The following is a 26,036-nucleotide window of genomic DNA, read 5'->3' as shown; positions in this document are numbered from 1 at the left end:
AGGCTCACCGCAAGCACGGCTGCAGGCTTACCACAATCTCACCACAACCAAAACCTCACCACAACCTCGGCAAAACAACCGCACCACAACCGCAGGCTCACCGCAAGCACGGCTGCAGGCTTACCACAATCTCACCACAACCAAAACCTCACCACAACCTCGGCAACAACCGCACCACAACCGCAGACTCGCCACAAGCACGGCTACAACCTTCACGACAAGGGATCATCTCCGGGGTAGCTCCTTGACATCCGTTTCCACGGGGCCGCTCTCTGACGACGAGCGGCCTCCGCGTGCCGCTCCGCGAGATCCTCCCGAAGGCCTCCTCGTTCTCGCGACTTGCAGTGCGACCGCGATAACGTTCGGGGGAAATGTGCGTGCGCACGTGTGTGTGTGTGCGCGTGTGTGTGCGCGCGTGTGCGTGTGTGTGCGCGTGTGTGTGTGTTAAACTTCTTGCACACCGCCGTACGTGGCCAACCGTTGTTGACCGGCGGGTGACGGGGAAGGACGACAAACTTAGAAGTGTGTGTGTGTGTACAGGGGAAACCCTCTAGTTACGAACGAGTTCGGTTCCAGAGGTCTGTTCGTAAGTCGATTTGTTTCATAAATCCAACTTTACTCCTGTCGATTCCAAACACGGAGAATGGCTTTAAAAGTTGTTTCATCTCCTGTAGATGTAGATGCCACTGATTCTTCATGTTCTGCAGATGTAGATGCCACTGGTTCTTCATGTTCTGCAGATGTAGATGCCACTGGTTCTTCATGTTCTGCAGATGTAGATGCCACTGGTTCTTCACGTTCTGCAGATGTAGATGCCGCTGGTTCTTCAAGTTCTGCAGATGTAGATGCCACTGGTTCTTCACATTTTGTAGATGTAGATGCCACTGGTTCTTCATATTCTGCAGATGTAAATGCCACTGGTTCTTCACGTTCTGCAGACGTAGATGCCACTGGTTCTTCACGTTCTGCAGATGTTGATGCCACTGGTTCTTCACGTTCTGTCGATGTAGATGCCACTGGTTCTTCACGTTGTGCAGATGTTGATGCCACTGGATCTTCACGTTGTGCAGATCTAGATGCCACTGGTTCTTCACGTTCTGCAGATGTAGATGCCACTGTTTCTTCACATTCTGCAGATGTAGATGCCACTGGTTCTTCATGTTCTGCAGGTGTAGATGCCGCTGGTTCTTCACGTTCTGCAGATGTAGATGCCACTGGTTCTTCACGTTCTGTAGATGTAGATGCCACTGGTTGTTCTCACATTCTGCCGATGTAGATGCCACTGGTTCTTCACGTTGTGCAGATGTAGATGCCACTGGTTCTTCACGTTCTGCAGATGTAGATGCCACTGGTTCTTCACATTCTGCAGATGTAGATGCCACTGGTTCTTCATGTTCTGCAGATGTAGATGCCGCTGGTTCTTCACGTTCTGCAGATGTAGATGCCACTGGTTCTTCACGTTCTGTAGATGTAGATGCCACTGGTTTTTCTCACATTCTGTAGATGTAGATGCCACTGGTTCTTCATATTCTGCATATGTAAATGCACACTGGCTCTTCACGTTCTGCAGATGTAGATGCCACTGGTTCTTCACGTTCTGCAGATGTAAATGCCACTGGTTCTTCACGTTCTGCAGATGTTGATGCCACTGGTTCTTCACGTTCTGCAGATGTAGATGCTACTGGTTCTTCACGTTCTGCAGATGTAGATGCCACTGGTTCTTCACGTTCTGTAGATGTAGATGCCACTGGTTCTTCACGTTCTGCAGATGTAGATGCCACTGGTTCTTCACGTTCTGCAGATGTTGATGCCACTGGTTCTTCACGTTCTGCAGATGTAGATGCCACTGGTTCTTCACATTCTGCAGATGTAGATGCCACTGGTTCTTCATGTTCTGCAGATGTAGATGCCGCTGGTTCTTCACGTTCTGCAGATGTAGATGCCACTGGTTCTTCACGTTCTGTAGATGTAGATGCCACTGGTTTTTCTCACATTCTGTAGATGTAGATGCCACTGGTTCTTCATATTCTGCATATGTAAATGCACACTGGTTCTTCACGTTCTGCAGATGTAGATGCCACTGGTTCTTCACGTTCTGCAGATGTAAATGCCACTGGTTCTTCACGTTCTGCAGATGTTGATGCCACTGGTTCTTCACGTTCTGCAGATGTAGATGCTACTGGTTCTTCACGTTCTGCAGATGTAGATGCCACTGGTTCTTCACGTTCTGTAGATGTAGATGCCACTGGTTCTTCACGTTCTGCAGATGTAGATGCCACTGGTTCTTCACGTTCTGCAGATGTTGATGCCACTGGTTCTTCACGTTCTGCAGATGTAGATGCCACTGGTTCTTAATGTTCTGCAGATGTAGATGCCACTGGTTCTTCACGTTCTGCAGATGTAGATGCCACTGGTTCTTCACGTTCTGCAGATGTAAATGCCACTGGTTCTTCACGTTCTGCAGATGTTGATGCCACTGGTTCTTCACGTTCTGCAGATGTAGATACTACTGGTTCTTCACGTTCTGTAGATGTAGATGCCACTGGTTCTTCACGTTCTGTAGATGTAGATGCCACTGGTTCTTCACGTTCTGCAGATGTAGGTGCCACTGGTTCTTCACGTTCTGCAGATGTAGGTGCCACTGGTTCTTTACGTTCTGCAGATGTTGATGCCACTGGTTCTTCACGTTCTGCAGATGTTGATGCCACTGGTTCTTCATGTTCTGCAGATGTAGATGCCGCTGGTTCTTCATGTTCTGTAGATCTAAATGCCACTGGTTCTTCACGTTCTGCAGATGTAGATGCCACTGGTTCTTCATGTTCTGCAGATGTAGATGCCACTGGTTCTTCATGTTCTGCAGATGTAGATGCCGCTGGTTCTTCATGTTCTGCAGATGTAGATGCCACTGGTTCTTCATGTTCTGCAGATGTAGATGCCACTGGTTCTTCATATTCTGCAGATGTAGATGCCACTGGTTCTTCATGTTCTGCAGATGTAGATGCCGCTGGTTCTTCACGTCCTGCAGATGTAGATGCCACTGGTTATTCACGTCCTGCAGATGTAGATGCCACTGGTTCTTCACATTCTGCAGATGTAGATGCCACTGGTTATTCTCACATTCTGTAGATGTAGATGCCACTGGTTCTTCACGTTCTGCAGATGTAAATGCCACTGGTTCTTCACGTTCTGCAGATGTAGATGCCACTGGTTCTTCACGTTCTGCAGATGTAAATGCCACTGGTTCTTCACGTTCTGCAGATGTTGATGCCACTGGTTCTTCACGTTCTGCAGATGTAGATGCTACTGGTTCTTCACGTTCTGTAGATGTAGATGCCACTGGTTCTTCACGTTCTGTAGATGTAGATGCCACTGGTTCTTCACGTTCTGCAGATGTAGATGCCACTGGTTCTTCACGTTCTGCAGATGTAGATGCCACTGGTTCTTCACGTTCTGCAGATGTAGATGCCACTGGTTCTTCACGTTCTGCAGATGTAAATGCCACTGGTTCTTCACGTTCTGCAGATGTTGATGCCACTGGTTCTTCACGTTCTGCAGATGTAGATACTACTGGTTCTTCACGTTCTGTAGATGTAGATGCCACTGGTTCTTCACGTTCTGTAGATGTAGATGCCACTGGTTCTTCACGTTCTGCAGATGTAGGTGCCACTGGTTCTTCATGTTCTGCAGATGTAGATGCCGCTGGTTCTTCATGTTCTGCAGATGTAGATGCCACTGGTTCTTCATGTTCTGCAGATGTAGATGCCACTGGTTCTTCATATTCTGCAGATGTAGATGCCACTGGTTCTTCATGTTCTGCAGATGTAGATGCCGCTGGTTTTTCACGTCCTGCAGATGTAGATGCCACTGGTTCTTCACGTCCTGCAGATGTAGATGCCACTGGTTCTTCACATTCTGCAGATGTAGATGCCACTGGTTTTTCTCACATTCTGTAGATGTAGATGCCACTGGTTCTTCATATTCTGCAGATGTAAATGCCACTGGTTCTTCACGTTCTGCAGATGTAGATGCCACTGGTTCTTCACGTTCTGCAGATGTAAATGCCACTGGTTCTTCACATTCTGCAGATGTTGATGCCACTGGTTCTTCATGTTCTGCAGATGTAGATGCCGCTGGTTCTTCATGTTCTGTAGATGTAGATGCCACTGGTTCTTCATGTTCTGTAGATGTAGATGCCACTGGTTCTTCATGTTCTGTAGATGTAGATGCCACTGGTTCTTCATGTTCTGTAGATGTAGATGCCACTGGTTCTTCACGTTCTGTAGATGTAGATGCCACTGGTTCTTCACGTCCTGTAGATGTAGATGCCACTGGTTCTTCACGTTCTGCAGATGTAGATGCCACTGGTTCTTCATGTTCTGTAGATGTAGATGCCACTGGTTCTTCATGTTCTGTAGATGTAGATGCCACTGGTTCTTCACGTTCTGCAGATGTAGATGCCGCTGGTTCTTCATGTTCTGCAGATGTAGATGCCACTGGTTCTTCATGTTCTGCAGATGTAGATGCCGCTGGTTCTTCATGTTCTGCAGATGTAGATGCCACTGGTTCTTCATGTTCTGCAGATGTAGATGCCACTGGTTCTTCATATTCTGCAGATGTAGATGCCACTGGTTCTTCATGTTCTGCAGATGTAGATGCCGCTGGTTTTTCACGTCCTGCAGATGTAGATGCCACTGCTTCTTCACGTCCTGCAGATGTAGATGCCACTGGTTCTTCACATTCTGCAGATGTAGATGCCACTGGTTTTTCTCACATTCTGTAGATGTAGATGCCACTGGTTCTTCATATTCTGCAGATGTAAATGCCACTGGTTCTTCACGTTCTGCAGATGTAGATGCCACTGGTTCTTCACGTTCTGCAGATGTAAATGCCACTGGTTCTTCACGTTCTGCAGATGTTGATGCCACTGGTTCTTCATGTTCTGCAGATGTAGATGCCGCTGGTTCTTCATGTTCTGTAGATGTAGATGCCACTGGTTCTTCATGTTCTGTAGATGTAGATGCCACTGGTTCTTCATGTTCTGTAGATGTAGATGCCACTGGTTCTTCATGTTCTGTAGATGTAGATGCCACTGGTTCTTCACGTTCTGTAGATGTAGATGCCACTGGTTCTTCACGTCCTGTAGATGTAGATGCCACTGGTTCTTCACGTTCTGCAGATGTAGATGCCACTGGTTCTTCATGTTCTGTAGATGTAGATGCCACTGGTTCTTCATGTTCTGTAGATGTAGATGCCACTGGTTCTTCACGTTCTGCAGATGTAGATGCCGCTGGTTCTTCATGTTCTGCAGATGTAGATGCCACTGGTTCTTCATGTTCTGCAGATGTAGATGCCACTGGTTCTTCATATTCTGCAGATGTAGATGCCGCTGGTTCTTCACGTCCTGCAGATGTAGATGCCACTGGTTCTTCACGTCCTGCAGATGTAGATGCCACTGGTTCTTCACATTCTGCAGATGCCACTGGTTCTTCACGTTCTGGAGATGTAGATGCCACCACCGCCATCTATTGCACGGTAGTTGAACTTACGAATTTCGGTCCGAAAAGGCAACGTGAAACGCGGACACGTTTGTTCGTATCTCTGAAAGTTTGCGGGTCGAATGTTCATAAGTAATGGCGTTCCTATATGTAAAACTTCTTTCACGCCGTACGTAGCCCACCGTGTTAATCAGAGGTGGCCGGGGTGTGGGAAGGACAACAAACTAAACGGGCAAAGAACAGTTCTAAAGACGTGAGTTTGTCAATCCAGATGCAGCTCCCAATGACCTCCTAATATCGGAAGGGAGGAGAGAGCATTCCAGAGGGCCGCGGAAGCAGCGCATCCGAAAGCGCCGCGCGACGATGCCGTGACCGCCGCCGCCTTCGTTCGATGGCTGAGCCAAAAGCCGCCGCTGTCGCCGTGACGACGACGAGCGGGAGTTCGCGTGAGGACAACGACGACCGGGAGTTCGCTTGAGGACGACGACGAGCGGGAGTTCGCTTGAGGACGACGACGAGCGGGAGTTCGTGTGAGGACGACGACGAGCGGGAGTTCACGTGAGGACGACGACGAGCGGGAGTTCGTGTGAGGACAACGACGAGCGGGAGTTCGCGTGAGGACGACGACGAACGGGAGTTCGCGTGAGGACGACGACGAGCGGGAGTTCACGTGAGGACGACGACGAGCGGGAGTTCGCGTGAGGACGACGACGAGCGGGAGTTCGTGTCACGACGGTCCCCATAGCTTCTTAACGAGAACGGTGCAAAGCGCGGTGACGAGCGTTAACCAGCCCCACCGCCCCCACCTCGTCCCCACCTCGCCCCCACCTCCGCGGCAAGCAGGTTCCGGAGCAGGCAGAAGGAGGGGGGCGCGTACTCCCCACGCGACGCGGAGATCCTGGACACGAAGCTCAAGCTGGACCAGCTGTTCAGCCTCTCGGAGCCGGAGACGCGCGACGGCGCTCCCTCCCGGTGAGAATCGCGCGCTCGCCCGCACGCTCGCCCGCATGCTCGCTCACCCACCCTTACGCTCACCCACAAGCTCGCCCGCACGCTCGCCCACAAGCTCGCCCGCCCGCCCCCACGCTCGCCCGCCCCCACGCTCGCCCACACACTCGCCCTCCCCCAGGCCCCACTCGTGCAGCGTCTCACCCCGGTTTGAGATCTCCAACTGAACTGCCGTGGAATTTAAAGGTTCGCGTTTTTTGCGTGCAGTCCACTCGGCCCACCAAACCTCGTGTGCCCTGCCGGCCTTAATAGGTGCTCGCTAACAGCATGTGTGTCACGTGGCATCCCTGCCTGTGTGTGTGTTGGTGTGTGTGTGTTGGTGTGTTTGTGTGTGTGTGTTGGTGTGTTTGTGTGTGTGTGTTGGTGTGTTTGTGTGTGTGGGTTGGTGTGTGGGTTGGTGTGTGTGTTGGTGTGTGTGTTGGGGTATGTGTGTTGGTGTGGGGGTTGGTTTGTTTGTTGGTGTGTTGATGTGTGTGTGTTGGTGTGGGGGTTGGTGTGTTTGTTGGTGTGTGTGTTGATGTGCGTGTGTGTTGGTGCGTGTGTGTTGGTGCGTGTGTGTTGGTGTGTGTTGGTGCGTGTGTGTTGGTGCGTGTGTGTTGGTGCGGGGGTGTTGGTGTGGGTGTTGCTGCGTGTGTGTTTGTGTGGGTGTTGGTGCGTGTGTGTTGGTGCGTGTGTGTTGGTGTGTGTGTTGGTGCGTTCATCATAGTTCTGGCCACGCCCACCCCCTCGCGCTCCACGCCGGCCTTCACTGCTGCTGCTCGCTAACAGCCCTTGCCCCAACGATCTGTTTAAAGGCCACACGGGGGATCTTTGTCTTTGTCTCGTGCACACCCCCAGCCTCTCCTCGTTCCTGTTCAAGCACCGCGACCCGTTCAGCGTCCAGTAAGCGCCCTGCAACCACACCCCTAGCACCCAGCACCACCACCACCACCACCACACACGCCGCGACAATGCTGATTTGACGATGATGACGACTTGGATGGTCGAGACCGCAGACCGCAGCGGTGGCTAGGCAATGTTCACTGTGCAGTGGCTTGTGCGGAGGCTTCGTTGTGGCAGCTGAGGCGTGTGGCAGCTGCCGTACCACCGAGTGAAACGCTGCCTCTCTCATTGTTCTAGGCTGCTTAGTTACAGGAAGTCGGTCAGGTAAGTCCGCACCGCCACCGCCACCCCACCGTACCCGGCGTGCTGCCCGCTGCCGTGTGCCGTGCCGAGTGCCGCGCGGTTTCCCCGGCGCCGGTTGCACTCCCCTGCCGCGTTCGCGTGCGCCGAGCCGCCGTGGCGTTCTATTAGAGAGCGGTCGGCGCAGTTGCACCGCCTGCACGCTCGACAGCCGCCGCTGCCTCCGCCGGGTTCTTCGGCGGCTCTGGAGTCTGCCGGGCATACTTCACCGCCCTGGCTCGCTGTCCCAACCTCATCGCCTGCACCTCCCCCCCCCGCCACCACCACCACCACGCAATCCTCTCGCCGCCACCGCAGCCACTGCATGGCGCTTGCTACGCCCGCCGACGCGCTGTGTGCCGTGGCGGTGTTGCCGTGTGCCGCTCTGTGCCGCTGTGTGCCGTGGCGGTGTTGCCGTGCACCGTGGCGGTGTTTCTGTGTGCCGCTCTGTGCCGCTGTGTGCCATCGCGGTGTTGCCGCGTGCCGTGGCGGTACAGCTGACGTGCCGCTGGGGCGGCGGGGGAGCTGTGCGTGCCAACGTGTGGTGCAAGGATGCGGCCACGCGGGCCGTACGCTGGAGCCGCGGGGGACTCGGACCGTTGTGTCTTCGTGTGTGCACCGCCCGCAGGCCGGTCCCCAAGAAGGCCTTCCTGCTGCACGTGGAGTCGCTGTGCGCCAACGGGAACCTCAAGTTCATCGACGAGTTCACGGTGCGCACGCAACCATCACCACCACGCAACCACCACCACCACCACGCAACCACCACCACCACGCAACCACCACCACCACGCAACCACCACCACCACGCAACCACCACCACCATGCAACCACCACCACACAACCACCACCACCACGCAACCACCACCACGCAACCACCAACACGCAACCACCGCCACCACCACCACCACGCAACCACCACCACACAACCACCACCACCGCCACCACCACACAACCACCACCACCACGGGCCTTGATGAACTAGTCCACGTGTAAGTGCGTGGACGACCTGCCTTGTGCGCGTCTAAGTTGGTGCCACTGTTGTTGTTGTTGTCGTTGTTGTTGTCGTTGCCATTGATGTTGTTGTTGTTGATGTTGTTGTTGTCGTCGTCGTTGTTGTTGTTGTTGGTAATCGATCCTCAACAACCGCCGTCACCACTCGCTTGTTGTTGATTGTTGGTGGTTGTTGTTGTTAAGGAAATACTAAACTAAAACTAAACCATTTGTTGTTTATTTTACCCAGGTAAGGCATCACTGAGCGAAATCGCTCTTTTCCAGAAGCCCTGACACGTGGCGATCACGAATGTTGGCTCGATGAAAGTGGCTCCTCATCAGCAATGAGGCTGCTGCTACGACGTGGACATCGATAGCAGCCGATATTCTGTGAACGCGTGGTGACGTTAAACCATAAATGTGGAGGGGGGGAAACCGGAGGGAGCCAGAGAGCAAAATCCACACGACCACGGCGAGAGACACACAAACTTTAAATATACAGCAGCAGCAGGCGTCAAGGTCGGGATCGAACTCACGACCTCCTGTATACCAGGCGAGGTCGTTAACATATCCTAGCCACCGTGATAATGATGATGAGAGAGAGACACACAAACTTTAAATATACAGCAGCAGCAGGCGTCAAGGTCTGGATCGTACCCACGTCCTCCTGTATACCAGGCGAGGTAGTCAACATCTCCTAGCCACCGTGATGATGATGATGAGAGAGAGAGAGACACACACAAACTTTAAATATACAGCAGCAGCAGCGGCAGGCGTCAAGGTCGGGATCGAACCCACGACCTCCTGTATACCAGGCGAGGTCGTTAACATCTCCTAGCCACCGTGATGATGATGAGAGAGAGAGAGAGACACACAAACTCCAAATATTCAGCAGCTGACATCGTCAGGGTCGGGATCGGACCCGCGACCTCCTGCATACCAGGCGAGGTCGTTAACATCTCTCAGCCACGGATGGGCTTGACCAGTTCCCCCCCCCCTCCCCCGCCACGTGTGTCCCACCCTTCCCTGTGTCCGCAGGAGCTGTCCGAGTATGGCCAGGAGCTGTCCACGTCTGACGCCGACCTGCCCTGGAACCAGAGCAAAAACCGCTTTGCCGCCATCAAGCCCTGTGAGTGGCTCCGCTCGCTGTCGCCACGAGCGCCGCTCCTCTACCCTCGGCTGTTGTTGTTGCTGTTGTTGTTGTTGCTGTTGTTGTTGTTGTTGTTGCTGTTGTTGTTGTTGCTGTTGTTGTTGTTGCTGTTGTTGTTGTTGCTGTTGTTGTTGTTGCTGTTGTTGCTGTTGTTGTTGTTGTTGCTGTTGTTGTTGTTACTGTTGTTGTTGTTGTTGCTGTTGTTGTTGTTACTGTTGTTGTTGTTGCTGTTGTTGTTGTTGTTGTTGCTGTTGTTGTTACTGCTGTTGTTGTTGCTGCTGTTGATGTTACTGCTGTTGTTGTTGCTGTTGTTGCTGTTGTTGTTGCTGTGGAGGGCGACTGCCTCCAATGTGGCTCCTCCTTCCCTCTCCTCCCCCTCTCTCATCCCTCCCTCCTCCACCCCCTCCTCCATCCCTCCTCCCCCCTTCTCCACCTCCTCCCCCCTCCTCCACCTCCTCCCCCTTCCTCCCTCCTCCTCCCTCTTCCTCCTCTCCCCACCTCCCCCCTCCTCCACCTCCTCCCCCTTCCTCCCTCATCCCTCCCTCCTCCCCCCACCCCCTCCTCCTTCTCCCTCTCCCTCCGAGGCCGATCTTCACACCGCTGTGACCTTTTCAAATGTGGGTCGATCCACTCAGCCCCACCTCCGCTCGTTCCTCACCACTCGGCTCTCTTCCCCTAGCCCGTGACGCGTGCCAGCTTAGCAGCAGCAGCAGCAGCACCACCACCGCCAGCATCACCGGCAGTAGCCCCGCAGTGCACCTAGCCTGGCACTGCCCTGGATCCTCCTTCACGTGCCTCCTCCTCCTCCTCCACGGAGGGTCGATCTCGAACACATCTACTAACCCTTCCCCCCTTCTCACGAAGCCGCCCATCGCCTACCCCCCCAGCGTGCCACCACGTGTGCCGCTTTGCATGTGCTGCGTGCTTCATGCGTGTGCTGCATGCGTCATGCGTGCGTCATGTGTGCGTCATGCGTGCGTCATGCGTGTGCAGACAATGACAACCGCGTGAAGCTCAGCCCAGACGTCAGCGTGCCCGGGTCGGACTACATCAACGCCAGCTACATCTCGGTGTGTACACGCGCGTGTGTGTGTGTACACGTGTGTGTGTACACGCGTGTGTGTGTGTACACGCGTGTGTGTGTGTGTACGCGCGCGCGTGTGTGTGTACACGTGTGTGTGTGTACACGTGTGTGTGTACACGCGTGTGTGTGTGTGTACATGCGTGTGTGTGTGTGGAGAGTGGTGGTGCAGCGGTTAGCGCTACGCTGCGCTATGAACCCGGCCACCCGGGTTCGATTCCCGCTCACGGCCAACACCGGTGACGATTATCTGAACCGGTCCTGGCCCTCTCCTAAGTCGACTCGGCCTCAAATGAGTACCTGGTGCGGTGTGTAGTAAACATCGCCCACTGGGGGGAGACAAAGTCAGCCGGCCGTGGTGCTGGCCACCCACCCCCTAACATCACTTGCCCAAAAAGTCTGCTCAGGCTATACGGGGGATCTTTGTCTGTATCTTGGTGCACGTGTTCATCTGAGATGCTCTGGCTCCGTGGAACATAACTCATCGCTGTGGTTGTGGCGGTTGTTGCTGTGGTGGTTGTGGTGGTTGTTGCTGTGGTTGTTGTCGTGACTGTGTGTATTGCTGCCCCCGGCTGCCCCCGGCTGCCCCCGCTGTGCCCGCACGCCCGGCCGCAGGGCTACCACTGCCCCAACGAGCTGGTGGCCACGCAGGGGCCCCTGGCCGGCACCGTGGGCGACTTCTGGCGTATGGTGTGGGAGACGGGGGCCAGCACCATCGCCATGCTCACCGCCTGCGTGGAGAGGGGCCGGGTGAGGCCCCGCGGCCCCTACACACACTCACAGACAGACACAGCCCCCACACACACACAGCTCCTACACACACACAGACAGACACAGCCCCCACACACACACAGCCCCTACACACACACACAGCCCCTACACACACACACACAGCCCCCCCCCCCCCCCCCCCACACACACACAGCCCCCACACACACACAGCCTATACACACACAGCCCCCACACACACACACACACAGCCCCCACACACACAGACACAGCCCCCCCCCCCCACACACACACACACCCTACACACACAGCCCCTACACACACACAGCCCCTACACCCACACAGCCCCCACACACACACAGCCCCTACACACACACACAGCCCCTACACACACACAGCCCCCCCCCACACACACACACAGCCTCCACACACACACACAGCCCCTACACACACACAGCCCCTACACACACACAGCCCCTACACACACACAGCCCCTACACACACACAGTCCCTCCACACACACACACACACAGCCCCTGCACACACACAGCTCCTACACACACGCAGTCCCTCCACACACACACACACAGCCCCTACACCCACACAGCCCCCACACACACACAGCCCCTACACACACACAGCCCCCCCCACACACACACACAGCCTCCACACACACACACAGCCCCTACACACACACAGCCCCTACACACACAGCCCCTACACACACACAGCCCCTACACACACACAGCCCCTACACACACACAGTCCCTCCACACACACACACACAGCCCCTGCACACACACAGCCCCTGCACACACACAGCTCCTACACACACGCAGTCCCTCCACACACACACACAGCCCCTACACCCACACAGCCCCCACACACACACAGCCCCTACACACACACAGCCCCCCCACACACACACACAGCCTCCACACACACACACAGCTCCTACACACACACACAGCCCCTACACACACACAGCCCCTACACACACACAGCCCCTACACACACAGCCCCTACACACACACAGCCCCTACACACACACAGCCCCTACACACACACAGTCCCTCCACACACACACACAGCCCTTACACACACACAGCCCCTACACACACACACACACGCACACAGCCCCTCCCCTAGAACAGCCCCTCCCCTTACCCTCCCCCAAAGAAGGTGATGTTAACGACGATGATGATGTTGTTGGTGATGTTGTTGGTGATGTTGTTGGTGATGTTGTTGGCGTGTGCATGGTGCCGATGCTACCGATGTCAACGTCAAAGCATGATGACGGGTGATTGTGGTGGTGACGTTAACGACGACGAGGGTGACGGTGACGATGGTGATGATGGTGGTGATGGTGGTGATGATGCTAACGATGTCAATGACGACGAGGGTTAGGGTGACGGTGGTGATGGTGGTGGTGGTGTTGGTGACATTAACGATGGCAATGACGACGAGGGTGACGGTGATGATGGTGATGATGATGATGGTGGTGATGTTGATATTAACGATGTCAACGACGACGAGGGTGACGGTAGTGATGGTGATGGTGGTGATGATGGTGGTGGTGGTGATGATGCTAACGATGTCAACGACGACGAGGGTGACGGTAGTGATGGTGATGATGGTGATGGTGGTGATGATGATGATAGTGATGATGTTAACGATGTCAACGACGACGAGGGTGACGGTGACGGTGATGATGGTGATGATGATGGTGATGATAGTGATGATGTTAACGATGTTGCCGTGGGACGGTGCCCAGATCCGCTGCCACCAGTACTGGCCGGAGGAGTGCACGCCGGTCGCTGTGTTTGGCGACATCGTCATCACCAAGATCACGGAGTCGGTCCACCCCGAGTGGGTCACCCGCGAGCTGCGCGTCGAGCGGGTGAGGGCGCGGGACTCCGCTGGCACTCGCACACAGAGACGCATAGACTCACTTGCATAGAGACCCATAGACTCACTCGCATAGAGACACATAGACTCACTCGCATAGAGACACATAGACTCACTCGCATAGAGACCCATAGACTCACTCGCATAGAGACCCCATAGACTCACTCGCATAGAGACACATAGACTCACTGGCACAGAGACCCCATAGACTCACTCGCATAGAGACACATAGACTCACTCACATAGAGACACATAGACTCACTTACACAGACCCATAGACTCACTCACACAGAGACCCCATAGACTCACTTACATAGAGACCCCATAGACTCACTCGCATAGAGACACATAGACTCACTCACATAGAGACCCCATAGACTCACTCACATAGAGACACATAGACTCACTCACATAGAAACCCCATAGACTCACTCACATAGAGACACATAGACTCACTCACACAGAGACCCCATAGACTCACTCGCATAGAGACACATAGACTCACTTGCATAGAGACACATAGACTCACTCGCATAGAGACACATAGACTCACTCACATAGAGACACATAGACTCACTCACATAGAGACACATAGACTCACTCACATAGAGACACATAGACTCACTTACACAGACCCATAGACTCACTCGCACACACAGACACAGACTCACTCGCACACAGAGACCCATAGACTCACTCGCATAGAGACCCATAGACTCACTGGCACAGAGACCCCATAGACTCACTCACACAGAGACCCATAGACTCACTCACACAGAGACCCCATAGACTCACTTACATAGAGACCCCATAGACTCACTCGCATAGAGACCCATACACTCACTCACACAGAGACCCATAGACTCACTCACACAGAGACCCATAGACTCACTCGCAGAGAGACACATAGACTCACTCACACAGAGACACATAGACTCACTCGCATAGAGACCCATAGACTCACTCGCACAGAGACCCATAGACTCACTCACACAGAGACCCCATAGACTCACTCGCATAGAGACCCATAGACTCACTCACACAGAGACCCATAGACTCACTCACACAGAGACCCCATAGACTCACTCGCATAGAGACACATAGACTCACTTACACAGAGACCCATAGACGCACTCACATAGAGACCCCATAGACTCACTCACATAGAGACCCCATAGACTCACTCGCATAGAGACCCATACACTCACTCACACAGAGACCCATAGACTCACTCACACAGAGACCCATAGACTCACTCGCAGAGAGACACATAGACTCACTCACACAGAGACACATAGACTCACTCGCATAGAGACCCATAGACTCACTCGCACAGAGACCCATAGACTCACTCACACAGAGACCCCATAGACTCACTCGCATAGAGACCCATAGACTCACTCACACAGAGACCCATAGACTCACTCACACAGAGACCCCATAGACTCACTCGCATAGAGACACATAGACTCACTTACACAGAGACCCATAGACTCACTCACATAGAGACCCATAGACTCACTCGCACAGAGACCCATAGACTCACTCGCATAGAGACCCATAGACTCACTCACACAGAGACCCATAGACTCACTCACACAGAGACCCATAGACTCACTCGCACAGAGACCCATAGACTCACTCGCACAGAGACCCATAGACTCACTCGCACAGAGACCCATAGACTCACTCGCACAGAGAACCATAGACTCACTCACACAGAGACCCATAGACTCACTCACACAGAGACCCATAGACTCACTCACACAGAGACCCTCAGACTCAGCTAGAGACCCATAGACTCACTCACACAGAGACCCCCCGACTCAGCTAGAGACCCATAGACTCACTCACACAGAGACCCATAGACTCACCACTACACAGAGACCCATAGACTCACTCACACATAGACCCATAGACTCACTCACACAGAGACCCATAGACTCACTCACACAGAGACCCCATAGACTCACTCACACAGAGACCCATAGACTCACTCACACAGCGCCCCATAGACTCACTCACACAGAGACCCATAGACTCACCACACAGAGACCCATAGACTCACTCACACAGAGACCCCCAGACTCAGCTAGAGACCCATAGACTCACCACACAGCGCCCCATATACTCACACAGAGACCCATAGACTCACTCACACAGCGCCCCATAGACTCACTCACACAGAGACCCATAGACTCACTCACACAGAGACCCCCAGACTCAGCTAGAGACCCATAGACTCACTCACACAGAGACCCCCAGACTCAGCTAGAGACCCATAGACTCACTCACACAGAGACCCCCAGACTCAGCTAGAGACCCATAGACTCACTCACACAGAGACCCCCAGACTCAGCTAGAGACCCATAGACTCACTCACACAGAGACCCCCAGACTCAGCTAGAGACCCATAGACTCACTCGCACAGAGACCCATAGACTCACTCACATAGAGACCCATAGACTCACTCACACAGAGACCCCCAGACTCAGCTAGAGACCCCGCGGTTTGTCCTGTTGCGGTGCGACTCCCCCCCCCCGCCGCCGCCGCCGCCTGCCATCTCCTCGCGCCGCGTGCAGCTGGGCGAGTCTCGCTGCGTGCACCACCTGGCGCTGTCCGCCTGGCCCGAGTTCGCCGGCGCCGACGCCAGCGCCGCCATCGTCCGCTTCGTCCTCGCCGTGCGAGCCGCTCGCGGCCGAGACGCCGGGCCCCTCGTGGTGCACTGTAGGTGAGGGGGGAGGGGGGCACAGGTGGTGTACTGTAGGTGAGGAGGGGGGGCACAGGTGGTGTACTGTAGGTGAGGGGGGAGGGGGGGCACAGGTGGTGCACTGTAGGTGAGGAGGGGGGGCACAGGTGGTGCACTGTAGGTGAGGGGGGAGGGGGGCACAGGTGGTGTACTGTAGGTGAGGAGGGGGGGCACAGGTGGTGCACTGTAGGTGAGGAGGGAGGGGGCACAGGTGGTGCACTGTAGGTGAGGGGGGGAGGGGGGCACAGGTGGTGCACTGTAGGTGAGGAGGGAGGGGGGCACAGGTGGTGTACTGTAGGTGAGGAGGGAGGGGGGCACAGGTGGTGCACTGTAGATGAGGGGGGCACAGGTGGTGCACTGTAGGTGAGGGGGGCACAGGTGGTGCACTGTAGGTGAGGGGGGGCACAGGTGGTGCACTGTAGGTGAGGGGTGGGGGGGCACAGGTGGTGCACTGTAGGTGAGGGGGGGGCACAGGTGGTGCACTGTAGGTGAGGGGTGGGGGGGCACAGGTGGTGCACTGTAGGTGAGGGGGGGGCACAGGTGGTGCACTGTAGGTGAGGGGTGGGGGGGCACAGGTGGTGCACTGTAGGTGAGGGGTGGGGGGGCACAGGTGGTGCACTGTAGGTGAGGGGGGGTACAGGTGGTGCACTGTAGGTGAGGGGGGGGCACAGGTGGTGCACTGTAGGTGAGGGGGGGTACAGGTGGTGCACTGTAGGTGAGGGGGGGGCACAGGTGGTGCACTGTAGGTGAGGGGGGGTACAGGTGGTGCACTGTAGGTGAGGGGGGGGCACAGGTGGTGCACTGTAGGTGAGGGGGGAGGGGGGCACAGGTGGTGCACTGTAGGTGAGGGGGGGCACAGGTGGTGCACTGTAGGTGAGGGGGGGAGGGGGGCACAGGTGGTGCACTGTAGGTGAGGGGTGGAGGGGCACAGGTGGTGCACTGTAGGTGAGGAGGGGGGGCACAGGTGGTGCACTGTAGGTGAGGGGGGAGGGGGGCACAGGTGGTGCACTGTAGGTGAGGGGGGGCACAGGTGGTGCATTGTAGGTGAGGGGTGGGGGGCACAGGTGGTGCACTGTAGGTGAGGGGGGGTACAGGTGGTGCACTGTAGGTGAGGGGGGGGCACAGGTGGTGCACTGTAGGTGAGGGGGGGAGGGGGGCACAGGTGGTGCACTGTAGGTGAGGGGTGGGGGGGCACAGGTGGTGCACTGTAGGTGAGGAGGGGGGGCACAGGTGGTGCACTGTAGGTGAGGGGGGAGGGGGGCACAGGTGGTGCACTGTAGGTGAGGGGGGAGGGCGCACAGGTGGTGCACTGTAGGTGAGGGGGGGCACAGGTGGTGCACTGTAGGTGAGGGGGGGGGCACAGGTGGTGCACTGTAGGTGAGGGGGGGAGGGGGGCACAGGTGGTGCACTGTAGGTGAGGGGGGGCACAGGTGGTGCATTGTAGGTGAGGGGTGGGGGGCACAGGTGGTGCACTGTAGGTGAGGGGGGGTACAGGTGGTGCACTGTAGGTGAGGGGGGGGCACAGGTGGTGCACTGTAGGTGAGGGGGGGAGGGGGGCACAGGTGGTGCACTGTAGGTGAGGGGTGGGGGGGCACAGGTGGTGCACTGTAGGTGAGGAGGGGGGGCACAGGTGGTGCACTGTAGGTGAGGGGGGAGGGGGGCACAGGTGGTGCACTGTAGGTGAGGGGGGAGGGCGCACAGGTGGTGCACTGTAGGTGAGGGGGGGCACAGGTGGTGCACTGTAGGTGAGGGGGGGGGCACAGGTGGTGCACTGCAGGTGAGGAAGGGGGGGGCACAGGTGGTGCACTGCAGGTGAGGAAGGGGGGGGCACAGGTGGTGCACTGCAGGTGAGCTCTGCTTACAATGAGTTTCAAAGACGAGGCGTGATCTATTACCAGAGGTGCTGCGTGTGGTTAATGCGCAGTCCCTTGATTCCCTGAAAATGGCATCGTCGATTCGGTGTTTGAACATCTTACCACTCCCGTTCAATCGCCAGGAAACCGGTGAAAGCACCGACTCTTATTTATCATATTTTAATATTCGCAAAAACAGGTCATCACCATAAATAGACGATACCTTTTGCAAGGGAATCAAGTGACTTGGTATCCGCGCGCGGTTCTTGCCGTGAACGTGCAAACAAAAACATTTCTCCAATCAGGGGGCGGAGCCAGGATTTCAGGCCGGGGTGACGTTCAACAAAGGTTAATTTCAAGAATGATTTAGAGAGAGAGTCAGGCTGTTGAACTAGTAGACGCCATCGGTTGGCGGACACACGCTCTGACAATGCAGTTGGAACGGAGTCCGCCAGACAGAGCGTCGTACACTTACAGGCAGAATGTCGCCCCTGGCTCCGATGATGAACGTGAATTGTTTGAACGCCTCCTTAGCGCACCACCCATCGCCTCGCATTGCCAGAAAAGGGGTAAAAATAAAAAAAATAATCGCCCCCTATGATTCCTCCATCTCATCCCGTTTTGATACTGGCAAATTAAATGAAAATAAATATTTTTTAAAAACCGCGAAAAACGAAACGTCCTCTACGATATTCTTTGGGTCTTTCGTTCAAGTCACGTGGATGGGTCACGTGGATAGGTCACGTGGATAGGTCACGTGGATAGGGCACTTGGATAGGTCACGTGGATAGGTCACGTGGATAGGTCACGTGGATAGGGCACTTGGATAGGTCACGTGGATATGTCACGTGGATAGGTCATGTGGATATGTCACGTGGATAGGTCACGTGGATATGTCACGTGGATAGGTCACTTGGATAGGTCACGTGGATAGGTCACGTGGATAGGTCACGTAGATAGGTCACGTATATCGGTCACATGGATAGGTCACGTGCATAGGTTGAGCGAAAATTACGACCCAAAGAAGATTAATTCCTGCAGTCACGAAATCTTTAAGTTAAGATTTAACCACCTCCGCGGGGATGATTTCCATCTAACCATAAGATGAATTTGAACCTATCTACTTGACTTTACCGAAAGACCCAAAGAATACGAATTCCTGCAGTCACGAAATCTTTAAGTCAAGAGCCCCCAACGATAGCCGCTCGCCGACGAGCCTGCCGAGGCTTACACCGGCGGTGCCGGGTTTTGTCCGGCAGTGCCGGCGTGGGCCGCACCGGCGTGTTCGTCGCCGTGGATCACCTCGTGCAGCTGGTGGCCGACCGCGACTCCATCGACGTGTTCGGCCTCGTCGCCGACCTGCGCCACCAGCGCACCGGCATGGTCCAGAACGTGGTGAGCCAGTCGGGACGACACACGCCAACACCCGCACAACACCCACAACACACCCACAACACAGGCCACCACCCGCACAACACCCGCAACACACCCACAACACACGCCACCACCCGCACAACACCTGCAACACCTACAACACCCACACCACCACCCGCACAACACCCACCACCCACAACCCCACAACACCCACCACCCCACAATACCCACACAATCCCACAACACCCTCCACCCATAACCCCACAACACCCACCACCGCACAACACCCACAACACCCACAACACCCCACAGCACCCACAACACCCCACAACACCCACAACACCTACAACACCCCACAACACCCCACAACACCCACAAAACCCCACAGCACCCACAACACCTACAACACCCCACAACACCCACAACACCCACAACACCCACAACACTCCACAGCACCCACAACACCCCACAACACCCACAACACCACAACACCCCACAACACCCCACAGCACCCACAGCACCCACAACACCCCACAACACCCCACAACACCCACAACACCCCACAACACCCCACAACACCCCACAACACCCCACAACATCCACAACACCCCACAACACCCCACAACATCCACAACACCCCACAACACCCCACAACACCCCACAGCACCCACAACACCCCACAGCACCCACAACACCCACCACCCCACAACACCCACAACACCCACCACCCCACAGCACCCACAACACCCACAGCACCCCACAGCACCCACAACACCCCACAACACCCCAACACCTACAACACCCACAACACCTACAACACCCACAGCACCCCACAGCACCCACAACACCCCACAACACCCACAACACCCCACAACACCCCACAACACCCACAACACCCACAACACCACAACACCCACAACACCACAACACCCACAACACCACAACACCCACAACACCCCACAACACCCCACAGCACCTGCAACACACGCCACCAGCACAACCCCACAACACCCACCACCCCACAACACCCACAACACCCACAACACCCCACAGCACCCACAACACCCACAACACCCCACAGCACCCACAACACACGCCACCAGCACAACCCCACAACACCCACAACACCCACAACACCCACAACACCCCACAGCACCCACAACACCCCACAGCACCCACAACACACGCCACCAGCACAACCCCACAACACCCACAACACCCACAACACCCCACAGCACCCACAACACACGCCACCAGCACAACCTCACAACACCCACCACCCCACAACACCCACAACACCCAAAACACCCACAACACCCCACAGCACCCACAACACACGCCACCAGCACAAGCCCACAACACCCACCACCCCACAACACCTACAACACCCACAACACCCACAACGCCCTACAACACCTACAACACCCACAACACCCAAAACACCCACAACACCCACAACACCCACAACACCCAAAACACACGCCACCAGCACAAGCCCACAACACCCACAACACCCCACAGCACCCACAACACACGCCACCAGCACAACCCCACAACACCCTACAACACCTACAACACCCACAACACCCAAAACACCCACAACACCCACAACACCCACAACACCCACAACACCCAAAACACACGCCACCAGCACAAGCCCACAACACCCACAACACCCCACAGCACCCACAACACACGCCACCAGCACAACCTCACAACACCCACCACCCCACAACACCCACAACACCCAAAACACCCACAACACCCCACAGCACCCACAACACACGCCACCAGCACAAGCCCACAACACCCACCACCCCACAACACCTACAACACCCACAACACCCACAACACCCTACAACACCTACAACACCCACAACACCCAAAACACCCACAACACCCACAACACCCAAAACACACGCCACCAGCACAAGCCCACAACACCCACAACACCCCACAGCACCCACAACACACGCCACCAGCACAACCCCACAACACCCCACAACACCCACCACCCCACAACACCCACAACACCCACAACACCTACAACTCCCACAACACACGCCACCAGCACAACCCCACAACACCCACCACCCCACACATCTCGCGAATACGCCCCCAGACAAGTCCTGACCTGATTTTCAGGGATTCTCCGTGATTCCCAACGAGTGTCCGTCATTCCCAGCGATTCTCCGTGATTATCCGTGATTCCCCATAATTCCCAAAGGTTCTCCGTGATTCTCCGTGATTCACAGTGATTATCTGTGATGCCCAGCGTTTTTCCACGATTCTCTGAGATTCCCCGTGATTCCCAGAGATTTCCGTGATTATCTTCGATTCTCCGTGATTCTCCGTGATTTTCCGTTGTTCCCAGCGATTCTCCTTGACAACCCGCGATTCTCTGTGATTCTCCGTGTTACCCAGTGATTCTCTGTGATTGTCTATGAATCTCCGTGATCCCCGGCGATTCTCTTGTAAATTGTCATGCTTCTGAGCGATTCTTAATGATACGAGAATATAACTCCGCACGCCTAATTTCTGCGCATCACACAGTGCTGGCCATAGCACACAGGCCCAGAGTCACACAATCACCACCACCACAACCACCACAGCAACCACAACTACAATACAACCATATCACAACCACACCAACACTAGATCACAACCACACCACAACCACCACAACTACAATACAACCATATCACTACCACAACACATCAACCACACCAACACTAGACCACAACCACAACACAACCACCACAACCATACCATCACGAGACTACAACCACGCCATCGCCAACACCACAAAAGCACCGTCACCACAACCACCACCACCATACCATCTCTAGACCGCGACCACACCACCGCGACAGGCGCCCCCCTTTGTATCTCTCCGCTGTCGGGCACTCACCGCTCTCCCTCACCGCTCTCCCTCACCGCTCACCCTCACCGCTCAACGCTCACCACTCCCCCTTCTCCACCACCACCCCCCCGTGCCGCAGGCTCAATACATGTTCCTGCACCAGTGCGCCGTTGATCTGCTGACCGGCGGTGGCAAGGGCAGCCGCACGCAGTGGTTCCTCAACCACCGCGCGCTGCACAAGCTCGATTCGCTCGACGGACTCGAAGGTGCACGCGCCGTCACGGGCAGTCGGGGGCAGTCGAGGGCAGTCGGGGGCAGTCGGGGGCAGTCGAGGGCAGTCGGGGGTAGCCGGGGGCAGTCGAGGGCAGTCGGGGACAGTCGCGGGCAGTCGAGGGCAGTCGGGGGCAGTCGAGGGCAGTCGGGGGCAGTCGAGGGCAGTCGAGGGCAGTCGGGGGCAGTCACGGGCGGTCGGGGGCAGTCGCGGGCAGTCGAGGGCAGTCGGGGGCAGTCGGGGGCAGTCGAGGGCAGTCGGGGGCAGTCGGGGGCAGTCGAGGGCAGTCGGGGGCAGTCGGGGGCAGTCGGGGGCAGTCGGGGGCAGTCGCGGGCAGTCGGGGGCAGTCGGGGGCAGTCGCGCGCCGTCAAGGCGCTGTGGTACCACGAATAGATGAGAGTCTCTGGGGTTTGATTCTTCGCGGTGTCGGGGGACGCTGACATCCCTAGGCTCACAATCACGAAGGGCCTTCGTGATGGGCTGGGGCACAGCCAATCACGAAGGGCCTTCGTGATGGGCTGGAGCACAGCCAATCACGAAGGGCCTTCGTGATGGGCTGGGGCACAGCCAGGCCAACGCTGCGTGGCCGGGAGTCGGAGCCATTTCCCCATTCACCTTGGGTCTCCGAAAGGTGTTTGTTGTGGCCCCTACGCTAATATGTTGTGTTTACCTTGTCTCCCCATGCACGCACACACACACACGCACGCACGCGCACGCACACACACGCACGCACGCACACACACACGCACACACACACGCACGCACACGCAGGCGACGTGGAGCTGGAGTGGGAGGAGACGACCATGTGAGAGCAGAGAGCACGGATCCACTTAGCCAAATTCCCTCGCGCTTCCTCCGTGTTTTATACGCAACTTCCCCCACACACACACACATCGTTACACACACACACACTCCCACACCGTTACACACACACACTCCCACACCGTTACACACACACACACACATCGTTATACACACACACACATCGTTACACACACACACATCGTTACACACACACACACCGTTACACACACACACCGTTACACACACACACCGTTAGACACACACACACACACTCCCACACCGTTACACACACACCGTTACACACACATCGTTACACACACACACTCCCACACCGTTACACACACACACCGTTACACACACACACACACTCCCACACCGTTACACACACACACACACCGTTACAAGACACACACACTCCCACACCGTTACACACACACACACACACTCCCACATCGTCACCCACTCCCCCACACACACACACTCCCACACCGTTACACACACACACTCCCACACCGTTACACACACACACACTCCCACACTGTTAAACACACACACACTCCCACATCGTCACCCACTTCCACACCATCACACACACACTCCCACACCATCACACACACACTCCCACACCATCACACACACACTCCCACACCATCACACACACACTCCCACACCGTCACACACTCTCACACCATCACACACACACACACCGTCTCACACACACACCGTCTCACACACACACCGTCACACGCTCCCACACCATCACACGCACACACACTACCGCTCCACACACACACACACCATCACACATACACCATCACACACACACACCGTCACACCATCACGCACAGACATTCTGTCCCACAGTCACACGGACAAAGATCCCCCTATAGCCTGAACAGACTGTAGGGGCAAGTGCTGCTAGCGAGCACCTATGAGAACAACTCCCATCCGCCTTTGTCTCTCCAATGGCGATGTTTACACATCGCACCAGGTACTCATTTGAGGCTGAGTCGACCTAGGGGATGCCCAGGACCGGTTCAGATAATCGTCACCGGTGTTGGCAGTGAGCGGGATTTGAACCCGGGTCGCCGGGTTCGTAGCGCAGCGCGCTACACTACCACTCCCCACACAGTCACAGAGACACACAGACACACGGTCACACAGACACACAGTCACACAGACACACAGACATACAGACACACGGTGACACAGAAACACAGTCACACAGACAATCTGCCACACAGTCACACAGACACACAGTCACACAGACACACAGTTACACAGTCACATAGACACACAGTCACACAGACATACAGTCACACAGACATACAGACACACGGTGACAGAAACACAGACACACAGACAATCTGCGACACCTTCACACAGACACATGGTCAGACGGTCACACAGAAACACAGTCACACAGACACACAGAAACACAGTCACACAGACAATCTGCCACACCGTCACGCAGACACACAGACACAGTCACAGTCACACAGTCACACGGACACACAGTCACACAGACACACAGTCACACGGACACACGGTCACACAGACACACAGTCACACAGACACACAGTCACACAGCCACACAGTCACACTGCTACATAGCTACACAGTCACACAGTCACACAGCCACGCAACCACACAGACACACACGGACACACGGACACAGTCACACGGTCACACAGACACACAGTCACAGCCACACAGACATAGAGCCACACAGTCAAAGACACACAGCCACACAGTCACACAGACACACAGCCACACAGACACACAGACACACACAGTCACACAGACACACACGGACACACAGTCACACGGACACACGGACACACGGACACACGGTCACACGGTCACACGGACACACGGTCACACAGTCACACACACACAGTCACACACACACAGTCAAACAGACACAGTGGCCTCGTGGCCTTCCCCGTGTCCCCGCACCCCCCGTAGGGATCTCAGCGACGATTCCATTGCTTCAACCGCGCTCCTCTCTCTCGCTCGACCGCGTGTCAGAAATTCACCATTCTAGCCCGGCCCTCTTCCACACGCGCACCCATCCACCACCCCCACACCCACGGCGCCACCACCACAACCACCACCACAACCACAACCACCACCACCACAACCACCACAACCACTACCACCACAACCACCACAACCACCACCACCACAACCACCACCACAACCACCACCACCACAACCACCACCACCACAACCACCACCACAACCACCACCACCACAACCACCACCGCCGCCACCGTTCCCCCCGAGTCGGGAGTCGACGAACAACACCCCCCCCTCCCTCCCCACTCCCTCCCCCCTACCCACTCCCTCCCCCCTACCTCCTCCCTCCCCCCCTCCCTCCCCCCCCTCCCCCCTCTCTCCCCCCCTCCCTCCCCCCTACCTCCCCCCCTCCCTCCCCCCCTCACCTGCCCCCCCTCCCCTGCCCCCCCTCCCCTGCCCCCCCCTCCCTGCCTCCCCCCCCTCCCCCCTCCCTCCCCCCTCCCTCCCCCCCTCCCCCCTCCCTCCCCCCCGTCGTTCCCCCGTTCCCGTCGTCTGTTGTCGATTTGACCTCGTGACCT

At 55.9% G+C, this 26,036-nt stretch overlaps 1 protein-coding gene across 2 annotated transcripts in view; it reads left to right on the top strand.

Moving 5' to 3' along the window:
* Window positions 1-24,608, top strand: part of LOC116956418 (phosphatidylinositol phosphatase PTPRQ) — a 70,008-nt gene extending 45,400 nt beyond the window's left edge. Inside the window, exons 24-35 of one of the 2 annotated variants that reach the window (XM_076054253.1) lie at window positions 6,339-6,467; window positions 7,341-7,385; window positions 7,623-7,649; window positions 8,293-8,374; window positions 9,693-9,783; window positions 10,798-10,874; window positions 11,501-11,635; window positions 13,389-13,514; window positions 16,105-16,253; window positions 19,384-19,519; window positions 22,501-22,627; window positions 23,404-24,608. In XM_076054253.1, coding sequence (XP_075910368.1) covers window positions 6,339-6,467; window positions 7,341-7,385; window positions 7,623-7,649; window positions 8,293-8,374; window positions 9,693-9,783; window positions 10,798-10,874; window positions 11,501-11,635; window positions 13,389-13,514; window positions 16,105-16,253; window positions 19,384-19,519; window positions 22,501-22,627; window positions 23,404-23,441 — 1,162 coding nt within the window. In that variant the 3' untranslated portion in view covers window positions 23,442-24,608. Of the gene's footprint in view, window positions 1-6,335; window positions 6,468-7,340; window positions 7,386-7,622; window positions 7,650-8,292; window positions 8,375-9,692; window positions 9,784-10,797; window positions 10,875-11,500; window positions 11,636-13,388; window positions 13,515-16,104; window positions 16,254-19,383; window positions 19,520-22,500; window positions 22,628-23,403 lie in introns of both variants that reach the window. The other variant, XM_076054254.1, reaches the window with a different exon arrangement.
* The last annotated feature ends 1,428 nt before the right edge of the window (window positions 24,609-26,036 follow it).

The sequence above is a fragment of the Petromyzon marinus genome, chromosome 65 (genome assembly GCF_048934315.1).
Source record: "Petromyzon marinus isolate PM22_M1 ecotype Great Lakes invasive population chromosome 65, UKy_Petmar_22M1.pri1.0, whole genome shotgun sequence".
Taxonomy (NCBI): Eukaryota; Metazoa; Chordata; class Hyperoartia; order Petromyzontiformes; family Petromyzontidae; genus Petromyzon; species Petromyzon marinus.
Note: the sequence above shows the minus strand (reverse complement) of the source record. Positions and strands in the feature narration are given on the sequence as shown.